We start from the raw sequence: 13,365 nt of genomic DNA on the forward strand, positions 1-13,365 counted from the left end.
TCCTTCTCACATATACCAGCCGGTCTTTTTATACTATGATGCTCCCCAGGACACATTCCAGTTCCTGCCATCAGGACTCCCCCTCGGACACACCCTGCCCCCTTCCTTATCCTCGGTGCCTCCGCTGCCCCGAGACCCACAAAATGCCCCCATCCCCATGATTTCCCCAGACTCACGTCTTAGTCTTCTTAGGTTCCCACCCTCTGCCGGTCCCTGCCAGGTAACACCCATCTTGCTCTCTCACAGCACACTTGAGACCCTCTCCCTTCCCATGGGCTCGCTCACCTTCACTCAGAGCAAAGTGTCGGGGCTTCCCGGGTGCAGGGACCCAGTTCCCTGAAAACCCCCCGGACCACCCTCAATCCTGAAAGCCTTGGCGAGTTCACGCTGCGCAGTCGCACTTTCAATTTATCTATAATTCCCGCGCTTTCCTGTTGCCATGGAAACTGGCCGCAGCCACTGAGCGAGAACCTCTCTGAATACGAGATCGAAACCCGTTACGAAAGGGCGGAGCAGAAAGAGGCCGAGAGTCTCTCCGGGCTCCCGATTGGTCATCCATTCTATCCCTCGTTACGTAATTAGAAAGAGACGGAAGAGACGGAATTCTCCCGGAGTTTTCTGTTAGGCCCCTGCCCCCTCACCTCTACGCTTCTACTGGCGGCTTATTACGTCACAGTTTGCGGGACTAGGGCCGGAATCTACCTGAAGTCCGAATATGAGCTCAAGATAGTGCTGAAACAGTCGCAAAAAAGGGGCCCTGTTCCCTCACCATTTCTGCCGCATGGAAGTCTCCAGTTTAGGTAAATAAAAGGATTGTGTGGGAAAAACTACGATTTCCAGGATGCATTGCGGATCGACAGGTCTTCCCCACAGTGTTCCTTGGAAACTGTAGTCTTATGGAGAGGCGCTTTGGACACCGGAAGCGGGCGCGATTCTCATGGCTAACCAGTTGATAGTTTGAAGAGCTCCGTGCGCTTATGCACGTCAACAGATATGGATTGGAGTGTTAGGTTTTCGTATCTTGAAAGCGGCGAATAGGCTAAAGAACCTACAAGTCCCAGGAAGACTACAATTCCCATCCAGCCCCGCGAGTCTCGGGGAAGGAGTCCACTAAGGTCAGTGACCTAAGGGAACTCGGAGGGCGCGGAATTTACCTGGGAAGGGGAAATGGGCTTCGCACCACGACTGCGCACTCGTAGTTCCGCCCCTCTACCCCAGTGTTTGTTATTGTTGTGCTGTTCTGGCAGCTCCTGCCCCGCCCCTGGCAGGCATGCTTGGCCAATCAGTGGGATGATCGTTTTGAGGGACAACTAGTAAGAGCCAATCATCTTGTCGGAAACTCAAAAACTGGGGACTAGGCCCTATTTCTATCCGCCATGTTAGATTCACCCCGCAGGGATAGCAGCGGAGCTGGCAGCGAACGGTTCTTGCACTGGCCTCCGGCAGGCGCCCCCCGGGGGCCGGGAGCTGGTAAGAAAGCAGCTGCGGTTACGGAGGGGTGGTAGCACGTCGCCACTGAGCGGGCCAAGGGAAGTTTAAGGAAGGGATCCTGCAAAAAAAAAAAAAGGGGGCTACTTTTCCTGTGTCCGTGGGCAGCCGGTTTTGTCAGTGACCAGATGAGAGAGCCGTTCTGGCTGAGCGGCCGGATACTGCCAGAGAAATGGAGGGTCCGTGGCTCAGAACCTCAGCCTCCGCTGATGGAAGGCCAAGACTCCTTAGCAGAAAGGGGGCCTAAGCAAAGAAAACGAGAGAGTCCTCAGAGGGTGGTGACACTGTCTTGGGGACGTGGAGTGCTAGGAAACGATAACTGGAAGACTAGGATGAAGTCTGCAAGGGGGGAAAAAAATGACACTGCCCATAGCCTCCCAACCCCATCCCCCTCCGCTTGTTGAGAACCTCATAAAGGAGTCTCCTTGGTCAGGGACCTCAGGTATTGAAAGGACACCTTTTTTCCTTTTTGTCAAACACCCAGCTATAAGGTCACACATTTTAACCCCCAGATAGCTTGTCAGGCCTTTGGTGGAGATAGTAATCAAAGCTCAGGTTGCCAGGTCTGCTTCATTAACGGGATTTTTGGTATCCTGAGAAAACTGACTTAGAGGAAAAACTATTTTGTGCCAAGCAGAGGTGAGCCAGTGGCATGAACTTATAATAATGACAGTTTTGAAAGCTGAAGGCCTGGGTCCCAGCCATCTGACTTCACTGGCTTTAAACCTACAAGGGCAGATGGTCCTAACCATAGCTCTGGTATTTCCACAAGTTCAGGATTAATGCTCTTGCTGAAAGAATTTTCACATAAAAGCCAAACAGAATAGGCAGTTCTTTATGAAGACCTGGATATGATCCAGCTTAGCTAGAATCCCCCACTTCCTGTTTTCTCTCATCAGCCTTACCAGCTGGATGAGCTCCAGGGTAACTAAACTAATTTTAATTGTGTAATTTGAGAAAAGGGGAGTTAGTTTCCTTCCTCCTGGAGTCTCAAAAGTGTGGAAGGGTTTCTCAGAAGTTGGAAAAGTGAGAACATGTTTCAGAATATCTACTTTTTGGCTGACTGAACCAGTTACTTCATTTCCCTGATACTTTTTTTGCCCAAGAATCTGGGGAGTTGACAGGAAATCTCTCCAAATGTTAAGGATCCCAAGAATTGCATTCCATGTAAATGAATACTAGATGTCAGCAGATTGGTGCCAGAAACTGATATTTTTTTGGTAGTAAACTTGGCTCTAAATAAAGACAATGGAAAAAATTGGAGGGTAATTGATTTGGGATTAAAAAAATCCCTGATCCTCAGAGACTTCAAGGTCCTTTTTAATAACAGCCTCAATTGTATTGTTTCACAGGGCACTGCATTTTGGTTTTTAAAGACTGATTTATTGTAATCATTTTTACATTTTAGTAACGTTTTCAGAGAACTTGCACACCCGTTTTTATTTGACCTATTTTATAAATTAAGAGGCTGAAGCTCACGGGTTAAATGACTTGCTCACCATTACGTGACTAGTAATGTGTCAGACCCAGCTCTTCTCAACCCTTTTGCTCCCTCCCCCAGTATGCTGCAAACTGCTGAGACTTAGTCTTGCTCATCTCCTACCTCCTATGCCTAGAGCAGAATCTGGTTATTTGAAGAGATTTTTTAAAGATCTGTTGATGAATATGTTTAAAAGATGACCTTTTTTGTTACAACTTTGGTTTGGATTTTAGCAAACTATTTTTCATGAAGTCTTAAGAACAAACCCATCTAACAATTCATCAGTAAATAAAATCCTTAATTAAAAACAACTGACCAGAGGGTTGCCTGGCCTGCTCAGTTGGTAGAATGTGCAACTTTTGGTCTTGGGTTTTAGGTTTGCGCCCTATGTTGGGTGTAGAGACCACTTAAAAATAGAATTTTTAGGGGCACCTGGGTGGCTCAGTGAGTTAAAGCCTCTGCCTTCAGCTCAGGACCTGATCCCAGAGTCCTGGGATCAAGCCCCGCATCGCAGAGCCCTGCATTGCATGGGCTCTCCGCTCAGCGGGGAGCCTGCTTCCTCCTCTCTGCCTGCTTCTCTGCCTACTTGTGATCTCTGTCAAATAAAATCTTAAAAAAAAAAAAAAAAAAAAGAATTTTTAAAGGAAAAAAAATTGACCTGACCAGAGTAGATATTCAGTTACAGAATTGTTTACTTCTTCAACATGATAATGGTATCATGGTTTTCAAAAAGCCCCCCCCCTTTTTTATTTTTAAGATTTACATGCTCCGGGTGCCTGGGTGGCTCAGTGGGTTAAGCCTCTACCTTCAGCTCAGGTCATGATCCCAGGGTCCTGGGATCGGCCCTGCTTCGGGCTCTCTGCTCAGCGGGGAGCCTGCTTCCTCCTCTCCCTCTCTCTGCCTGCTTCTCCACCTCCTAGTGATCTGTCTGTCAAATAAAAAGTTAAATCTTAAAAAAAAAAAAAAAAAACACTTTAAGATTTACATGCTCAATTTTAGGGAAGAAGTAATGGCTGTCAAAATAATCCAATAGGGATCAGGTATTGCTATAATAAGATTAGTCCTGTGTTGATGATAATTACGGAAGATAACTGATGGGTCCTTAGGGGTTCATTATATATTAATCTTTATTTTATATATATTTAAATTTTCCCATAATACTTTTTTTTTAATAAGATTGCTATAGTTAGTTTAAAGCAGTTGACTGCTGTCACTCTGTGTTGGGGGAATTGGGTGGGGGCAGTACGGAAGTATAAATGAAATGAGGGTAGCCTTGAGTTTCTTAATTATATGTCCATTACTCTGCTTTTATATATGAAATTCTCCATAAAAGAAAAGAAAGTGAAACTACTAAAAAAAAAAAAAAAAAAAACCCATGAACTTGGATGAAAGGTGTTGACTGCTACCCCGGTGTAATTTCTTAGCTAGTATTTTGTCCTCTAAATTGTTAAACCTGATATAATAGAGAACCTGGGTTGCTCAATTTAGGAAAGGCTGCTTTTCCAAGAAAAAATGTAGAATGTCACTTTCAAGTTATGAGAATGTAAATTCCCTGAGGGTAGAGACCTATATGAGTTTTACTGTTCTGTCCTAACTACTAGCAGATACTGGTAGTCTCTATTGACTTAACTAATCATATTAAGTCTCATAAAATCCAGAAGGATTTTGCAAATGTTAGATGGTTTCTGCGGGTGTGGCCAAAATTTACACTGTCTAAGACTTTTATCAGTAAGATTTGGGGGTGCCTGGGTTGGGCCTCTGACTCTTTGGTATCAGCTCAGATCATGGTCTTGGGGTCATGGGATTGATGGGACTCTGCACTTAGCGGGGAGTCTCCTCTTCCTCTGCCTTGCGCGCTGCTCATGTGCACTCTCTCTTTCGAAAATAAATAAATCTTTTTTAAAAGCACACACAAAGGGGCGCCTGGATGGCTCAATTGGGTGAGCATCCGACTCTTGGTTTTGGCTGCTGTCGTGATCTCGGACTCCGGGGATCAAGCCCTACGTCAGGCTCTGTGCTCAGCACAGTCTGCCTGTCTCTCTCCTCTGACCACACCCCGCCCCAACTTGCTCGCTCTCTCACTCTGTTTCTCAAGTAAATAAATAAATAAATAAAAATCTTAAAGAAAAAACAAAATAGATGTGTTTTATGCAACCCACCAGATTATAAATAGCCGAAGAGGGCACCTGGGTGGCTCAGTCAGTTAAGGGTTTGCCTTTAGCTAAGGTCATGATCTCAGGGTCCTGGATCCTGCTCCTCCCTCTCCTTCCTGCTCATGCACTCACTCTGCCTCTCTGTTGGTCTCTCAGGTAAATAAGTAAAATATTTTAAATAGATAGTATTAGAGCAGAGACCCTGTCTTACTCACTGTCGTGTCTTCCTGACCTAGCCTGTATTAGGTCTTTTTTTTTTTTTTTTTTAAAGATTTTATTTATTTATTTGGCAGACAGAGATCACAAGTAGGCAGAGAGGCAGGCAGAGAGAGAAGAGGAAGCAGGCTCCCTGCCGAGCAGAGAGCCCGATGCGGGGCTCGATCCCAGGTCCCTGGGATCATGACCTGAACCGAAAGCAGAGGCTTTAACCCACTGAGCCACCCAGGGGCCCCACCTGTATTAGGTCTTTACAAGCTTTGTTGAGTGATTATTTATACAGTTTATTATTATTTTTTAAAGATATTTATTTATTTATTTGACATCATCATCTGAGCAGAGAGACCCCAAGGCAGGGCTTGATCCCCAGGACCCTGAGATCATGACTGAGCCACCCAGGTGCCCCCATTTATGCAGTTTATAGAACCGGCCCTAATGTGTATTCTCTCTCTTCCCCATCCTCTCTGCTCTAGCCCCACACCATGGAACCACAGGTTACTCTAAATGTGACTTTTAAAAATGAAACTCAAAGCTTTCTGGTTTCCGATCCAGAAAATACAACTTGGGCTGATGTGGAAGCTATGGTGAGTGTTACTTTGTTTCTCCCTCCTTTAAGTGTAATTTTTTCAAGACAGCTGTTTTTAGCTCTGTTGTTTCATAGCTGTCCTATTTGCCTTTTTCTAGGCCTTTTGGAAAATTACTTTTTACGGGGATTAAGTATTCATATGGCTGTGCACCACCGTCACCACCACCAGCACCAGGGCACAAATTCTTTAATTTGCAGTTAGAACTTTAAAAAGCTGTTAATTTTAGAAACAGCATGAGGAATGAATTGGTGTGGGCCCTACCCTTTCCAGGCCACAGCTAAATGTTCTCCTGCTGGAGCAGCTATGTCACTGTGGTTTGTGAAGCACTACAGATGTGACCTAATGTTTTGCAAGCTGATGGTTCTTATTGCTAGGGCAGAGGTCGAGTACCTAAAAGTTGAGCAGTGGGGCACCTGGGTGGCTCAGCTGGTTAAGCGTCCGACTTCTGAACTCAGCTTAGGTTTTGATCTCAGGGTAGTGAGTTCGAGCCCTGCTTGGGGCTCCACACTGGGCATGGATCCTACTTAAAATTTTTTTAGCCGAAAAAGCTTCCACAGGTGCTTAGCTACTTACCTATTCTTATGTTGTCAATGCCTTTCCTCCTCTTGGTTTGCCCTTTGTACTCTTCTGTTTTTGTTTGGTTTGCAATAGGGAATGTTTTACTTCCTGTGCAGCTGTGTTTATCCAGCGAACCCTTTGGTAAAAACTTGCTTTTATTTGGTCATGTGGTATGATAACTAAGAAGGAAAAAAAAATAGTAGGGCGACTTCACAAGATGATCTGATCTAGTTCTCTGTTTTCCAGCAAATACTTCTTCATACTGTCCTAAACAGGTGGTTAACCAGAAAGTTGGGTCTGTTTGTGATCTAAAAATCAAATATAGTTAGTGTTCTTTTTCTAGTAGTTAAATGAGCTTGATAGCTTGCCTTTTTTCTTTACTGTAAATTTTAAATTATAAAAGGGTAATAGGTGCCCGTTATAAGAAGTTAAACAATCCAAACATACAAAAAGAAAAAGTTACTATCTTTCTACTCCTTCCATCCACTATTCCCACCTCTTTGGGATAACCAGTGTTAAAAGCCCTGTATATACTTAAGACAGTTTTCATGTTCATACAGATTTCGTCCTAGGGTCATATTATAAACATAATTTTGCAGCATGCTTTCCCCCCAGCAGTTTATTACAGACAGTTCTCAATCAATAGGTAAGGGTCCACACTCATCATTTTTAAAGGTATGGATTGTCCGTAGTATTTTGGTTTTATGATACCATAATTTAACTGTTTCTTACTGAAAGATTGTATTTGTTTTGTTTTGTTTTTTTAATTGAGGTATAACTGCCCTATAACATTATCTAGATTTCAGGTATATGGCATAACAATTCTGTGTATTTATATATTGCGTAATGATCATAAGTCCAGCTAACATCCATCACCACACATAGTGACAGTTATTTTTCTTGTGATGAGAATTTTAAGATCTGTGCTCTTAGCAGTTTTCAGATATACAGCAAGGTGTATACGCCAGTGTATAGCACCATGCTGTACATTACATCTCCAGGACTGACTTGTTTTATAACTGAAGTTTGTACCTTTTGACCACCTTCACCCATTTCATCCACCTCCCACCCCCACCTCTGGCAACCACCAGTGTGTTATCTGTATCTTTGAGTTCATTGTTATTTCACTTACTCAGTGCCCCCAAGGCGAAATAGGTTTTTTTGTTGTTTTGCTTTTTACCTTTGTATAATAAACTACAGGAGAGATCTCTTTGTCTATAAAACTTGCGTACTATTCTGTAGGATGGTTTCCTAAAGAGAGATTAATGGGTCACAATGCGTGTAAGTTTAAATTTTAATAGATGCTGCCAGGTGCTTTGCAGAACAACTGTAGCACCTTATAGAAATGCATGACAAGGAGCCCCTGAGGTATAGAGCATCTGCCTCCCACTCCGGTCATGATCCCAGGGTCCTGGGATCAAGTCCCACATCAGGCTCCTTGCTCAATAGGGAAACTGCTTCCCCCTCTGCCAGCCGCTGCCTTGGCTTATATGCTCTGTATCTCTCTCTCAAATAAATAGAATCTTTAAAAAATAAATAAAAGAGGGATGTCTGGGTGGCTCAGTTGGTTGAGCAGCTGCCTTTGGCTCAGGTCATGATCCCAGGGTCCTGGGATCAAGTCCCACATGGGGCTCACTGCTCAGCGAGGGGAGCCTTCCTCTACCTCTCCTTCTGCACCTGCTCCTGTGTGCTCTCTCTCTCTCTCTCCCTTTCTCTGTTTCAAATAAATAAACAAAATCTTTTAAAAATAAGTCAATAAATAGATGACAATGCACTGAATTTTTGACAACGTTGGATATCACAGCTTTAAATTTTCTTCACCATTCTGTTGAGATGACATCTCATTGCTTAAATTAGCATTGTTCTGACTACCATTAAGTTTGAACATCTTTTCATATATTTGTTGGGCTTATGTGATTTCCCTTGTATGAAGTCTCTATATAATTTTGCCCCCTTTTACCTGGGTTGTTAATCTTAACAATTAGCAGGGGCGCCTGGGTGGCTCAGTGGGTTAAAGCCTCTGCCTTCAGCTCGGGTCGGGGTCTCAGGGTCCTGGGATCGGGCCCCACATCAGGCTCCCTGTTCAGCAGGGAGCCTGCTTCCCCCTCTCTCTCTGCCTGCCTCTTTGCCTACTTGTGATCTCTCTCTGTCAAATAAACAAAATCTTTTAAAAAATCTTAAAAATTAGCAGTTTTGCAGATGGTCTTTGTGTATTGCAGATAATAACCCTTTGTTTTGAGTTGTAAATACTCAACTATTCTTTGTTTTTTTACTTTGTTCATGGTTTTTTTCTTTTATGCCTTTTAAATGTTTAATTTTTATGTATTGAAATATACCCATCCTTTCTCTTGTGACTCCTGGGTTTCTGTTAACAACCTGCCTTTTTGATACCTTGATCATATAGCATGTACATTTCATTTGCAGGTAAAAGTTTCATTTGATCTGACCACTATTCAAATAAAATACCTGGATGAGGAAAATGAAGAGGTAAGTATATGATGATACCCATGGGCAGCTGTTCAGAAAACAGATCTTATTTCTCAAGAGTGATTATGAATCGAAAAGTTCAGACTAGTGTTTTTTCATTGTGTAGTAGTTTAAATGTACTTGATAATCGCATGTTCTGAGCTGACGGTGGCATCTGAGATGGAATTGAGAAATAAGGAAGCAACATTGAAGAAGGAAATTTGAGAGAGAACTTTTAAAACTATATAGTGATACAGTTGAAATATACCACAAGCCACCATTTAGTTTATGGTAAACCTTTATTGAGTGGTTACGTGTCAGACTAATAACAATACTGTGCGTTAAGTGTTAGTTATTATCTTTTACCCATGAGGAAACAGGCCCAGAGAACCTAAGTGACTTGCCCAGAAGCACAGAAGCTTGGAAATAGTGGAGTTAGGGGTTCATTCCATACCTTCTGCCTCCAGAGCCCAGGCTATTAACCACTATAAATGCTGCCTCTTAATGTACCTGAAATAAAAGGAGGGTATAGAAATTAAGCAATAAAAGTCCTTAATTGAGGCGCCTGGGTGGCTCAGTGGGTTAAAGCCTCTGCCTTCGGCTCAGATCATGATCTCAGGGTCCTGGGATTGAGCCCCGCATCAGGCCTTCTGCTCAGCAGGGCAAGGAGCCTGCTTCCCTGCCCCCCTCTCCCTGCCTCTTTCCCTACTTGTGATCTCTGTCTGTCAGATAAACTCTATTTTTAAAAAGTCCTTAATTATTATTCACAATTAGTTCATGATACTGGAAAAGCCCCCAGTCTGAGATTGTGCATCTTACCTGCGAGGCTGGTCCTAGCGACAAAAACGTTCATTTGACAGGAAGTTTATAATTCACTGTTGCTTTTGTCTTTTTACAGGTATCCATTAATAGTCAAGGTGAGTTCTTGAGAGAACCTGTTCAGCTTTATTTAAAAGCTTTAGTCTGTTCTTGAGTGTATACATTTCCATTTACACTCAGATATTGCTGCAGTGTTTACTTTAGAGTGGAATTTAGTATACAGTAAGTTGACATCTCATTCACTCAGCCTGGACCTTAGTTACATAGCAAATTTCTATTTTGTAGCAGTTTTTTGTGTATAGATTAGTGCCTTAGATTGGACCCTAAGGACAGCTTTAATGAAGGTTCTCTTAACATTTAAGACACTAATCTTCTGAAAATATGCCTCGCCTTCAAACATACAACTCCATTCTCCTGGTGTTGCCTTTGTCCCTGATGTGGTACATATATTACTGTCAGCTTACAAACATAAAGTGGTATTTCCAGAACTTATTTATAAGATGGCTAGTTGTTCAGAGATTAGAGCGCCTTTTTCCCTGGAACAATGTTCTATATGAAGGTCAGGGTCCCAGACTAGCTCCCCACCAAGCTTATTTTAACCAGCTCTAACGATAGTTAATGATGATAATTTTATTGTGCTTTGCTTTATTGTGCTTTGAAGATACTGCCTTTTTTTTCCCCCCACAAATTGAAGGTTTACGGCAACCCTGCCTCACTTTCTCCAAATGCATTTGCTCAGTCTGTGTGTCCCATTTTGCTAATTCTCTCATTATTTCAAAATTTTTCATTGTTATATGATATATATTATTATGATCTGTGACCTGTAATTATGATTTGTTAAATGCCTGGATGATAATTAGCATTTTTTAGCAGTAAAGAATTTTTTTTAATTAAGGTATGTACTTTTATTTTTAAGGCATAATGCTCTTACACACTTAATAGATTGCAAATAGTAGAAACATAATTTTTATATGCACTGGGAAACAAAAAAATTCATTTGACTTGGTTTTTTGCAAGTGGTCTGGAACCAAACCGGCAATATGTTGAGGTCTCTCTGCATTAACACTACCCATGAACTCCCTTGCGTCCTGAGCGTCACTAAACCTAGTGTGAAGCAGCTGGGTTGAGGTTTCATAGCTGGAAGGCTCCAGTAGTAAAGAGAGGAGGACGTGAGAGAGAGAGAACTAATCTACAAATAGTTACTGTTTGCAGTGGGATGGGAGGGGAGTTTGTCAGCCAAAAGGTAGCAGCTGCTCCTGTATAAGGATTGTAAGCAGGAAATTCTTAAAAGTCAGGATTGGCAGTACTTAAATAGAATCTTTTGGGCTGGTGAAGAAATATCACAGTGTCTGTTCTTTGTTCTTTGTCTTTTTAGGAGAGTATGAAGAAGCACTTAAGGTAATGGTCATTTCATCTTACTTTCTTTTAAAAATACTTCTTGGGCGCCTGGGTGGCTCAGTGGGTTAAGCCGCTGCCTTCGGCTCAGGTCATGATTTCAGGGTCCTGGGATGGAGTCCCGCATGGGGCTGTCTGCTCGGCAGGGAGCCTGCTTCTTCCTCTCTCTCTCTTTGCCTGCTTCTCTGCCTACTTGTGATCTCTCTCTGTCAAATAAATAAATAAAATCTTTAAAAATACTTCTTGACTAGGGATGCCTGGGTGGCTCAGTCCGTTAGGCAGCTGCCTTTGGCTCAGGTCATGATCCCAGAGTCTTGGGATTGGGCTCCCTGCTCTGTGGGGAGCCTGCTTCTCCCTCTCCACCTCCCCCTGCTGGTGCTCTCTACCTCTCTTTACTGCAGAGAAATAAATAAATAAATAAAATCTTGGGGGAAAAACATTTATTGACTAAAACTAGAACCTGAACTCCGGTAGCCATGGGCAGAAACTAATGCAACACAGCAGAACTGATTTTTAGAGAGAGTGTGACGAGTGGGACATACCCCTCAGCAAAAGGCAGCTTCTGTTATTAAAGGTTCTTTCTAGTTATGTTCTTCTCATTTCTGGTCTTGGTATAACCATTGTAGCATTTAAAAATACAAAGGGGGCACCTAGGTGGCTCATTCGTTGGGTGTCTGACTCTTGATCTCAGCTCAGGTCTTGATTTCAGGGTTATGGATTCAAGCCCCTCACTGGAGACTCCACGGTGGGTGCAGAGCCTACTTAAAATTAGAGTTAAAAAAATAAAAATAACTCTGTGAAATGATGCTTTCTGGTTCACACTTTTCATCTCCTGACTTTACCTTGTTTCCTCTAGAATGTTATAGGATAATGCGGGAGACTTTAAGGTACAAACTATTGAGTTCACTATCTCTTGCTTGTCAGTAATAATTTAAAGCTTTCCTCCAGGTCAGTTCTTTAAGGTGTGCCCAGCTGTCCCTTCATTACCACCTTTGTGATTAAGATTGACTATCTTTTATGAGCTTCTAAATCATGACTAAACTTTTTTCCATAATCACTTTTGGTCTAGGGAGGGAAAGGCAAGATTTTTTTTTTTTTTTTTTAAGTGGGCCTCACGCCCATTGTGGAGCCCAAGGAAGGGCTTGAACTCAAAATCAAGACCTGAGCTGAGATCAGAAATCAATGCTTAACTGACTGAGCCACCCAGGTGCCCCAAGGCAAGATGTTTTTAAACTGGGAGCTGGATTTACCCTTTTTGTTGCCTGGTGGAAATTGCCATTGTGGGTGCCGCTGGATTCAATAGTTTAGCCAGTCTTGGTTTTTATTCACAAATCTTTATTTACCAGATAGTTTCTTGATTTTGGACATTCAGGCCCCACCCTGGTTTCTCTTAGCTGAGATACTCATTTCTTAGCAATCTCACGCTTCACAGTTTCCTTCTTCCCAGTTTTCATGTGGTCTTCTATTTCCTCTTTGCTTTTTTTTTTTTTTTTTTAAGAGCATGCAGGGGAGCAAGGGGGTAGGGCAGAAGGAGAGAGAGAATCTTAAGCAGGCTCCCTGCCCAGCATAGAGCCCAACTTGGGGCTTGATCTCACAACCCTGAGATCATGTCCAGAGCCAAAATCAGGAATTGGACACTTAACTGACTGAGCTACCCAGGTGTGCCCCATTTCCTCTTTGTTTTTAAGCTGTTGTAAGGACTTGTCTCCCACACCCTTTCACTTTTGTCCAACTCCTGGCTTTTCTCTTGCCCTGTTCTCAGAAGTTTCACTAAAAAAAAAAAAAAAGCCTATGGTCTTCAAAACTGTTCTTTCCCATAATCACTCTTTACATAGTCAGAAATCTCGGACTTCAGGGGGTGCCTGGGTGGTTCAGTTGGTTCAGTATCTGCCTTTGGCTCACGTCGTAATCTCAGGGTCGTGGGATCGAACCCCACATAGGCCCTGCAGAACAGGGAGTCTCCTCACTGCCTCCCACCCCCACACTTGTGCTTGAGTGCGTGCTCTAGTTCTCTCTCTCTCTCTCTCAAATAAAATCTTAAAAAAAAAAACTCAGACCTTGAGAGTCTAGATGTTGTTATAAGCCTGTCCTGTCTCAGGAAGCAAGACTTTTTAATATACATTTTTACATAGTACTTGCTATATGATATTTAAGATCCCATGTTTATATTTTGACACATTGCATTATAGTCATTTCTTGAGCA

General features: G+C 42.7%; 2 protein-coding genes across 11 annotated transcripts in view; one reads left to right on the top strand and one right to left on the bottom strand.

Annotated features, from left to right (window-relative positions):
• The window catches only part of BRCA1 (BRCA1 DNA repair associated), a 68,190-nt gene extending 66,972 nt beyond the window's left edge, over nt 1–1,218 (bottom strand). For 4 of the 8 annotated variants that reach the window (XM_032322959.1, XM_032322957.1, XM_032322958.1 and 1 more), the window contains exon 1: nt 286–521. The gene's annotated coding sequence lies outside the window, so the exon portion shown is untranslated. Of the gene's footprint in view, nt 1–285; nt 523–1,154 lie in introns of those variants that run through there. The other 4 variants (XM_032322966.1, XM_032322965.1, XM_032322960.1 and 1 more) reach the window with 3 other exon arrangements.
• The window catches only part of NBR1 (NBR1 autophagy cargo receptor), a 31,992-nt gene continuing 19,267 nt past the window's right edge, over nt 641–13,365 (top strand). For 2 of the 3 annotated variants that reach the window (XM_032322967.1, XM_032322969.1), the window contains exons 1-5: nt 1,341–1,470; nt 5,811–5,921; nt 8,907–8,969; nt 9,847–9,865; nt 11,143–11,165. In XM_032322967.1, coding sequence (XP_032178858.1) covers nt 5,820–5,921; nt 8,907–8,969; nt 9,847–9,865; nt 11,143–11,165 — 207 coding nt within the window. In that variant the 5' untranslated portion in view covers nt 1,341–1,470; nt 5,811–5,819. Of the gene's footprint in view, nt 1,116–1,340; nt 1,471–5,810; nt 5,922–8,906; nt 8,970–9,846; nt 9,866–11,142; nt 11,166–13,365 lie in introns of those variants that run through there. The other variant, XM_032322968.1, reaches the window with a different exon arrangement.

The sequence above is a fragment of the Mustela erminea genome, chromosome 18, assembly GCF_009829155.1.
Source record: "Mustela erminea isolate mMusErm1 chromosome 18, mMusErm1.Pri, whole genome shotgun sequence".
Lineage (NCBI taxonomy): Eukaryota > Metazoa > Chordata > Mammalia > Carnivora > Mustelidae > Mustela > Mustela erminea.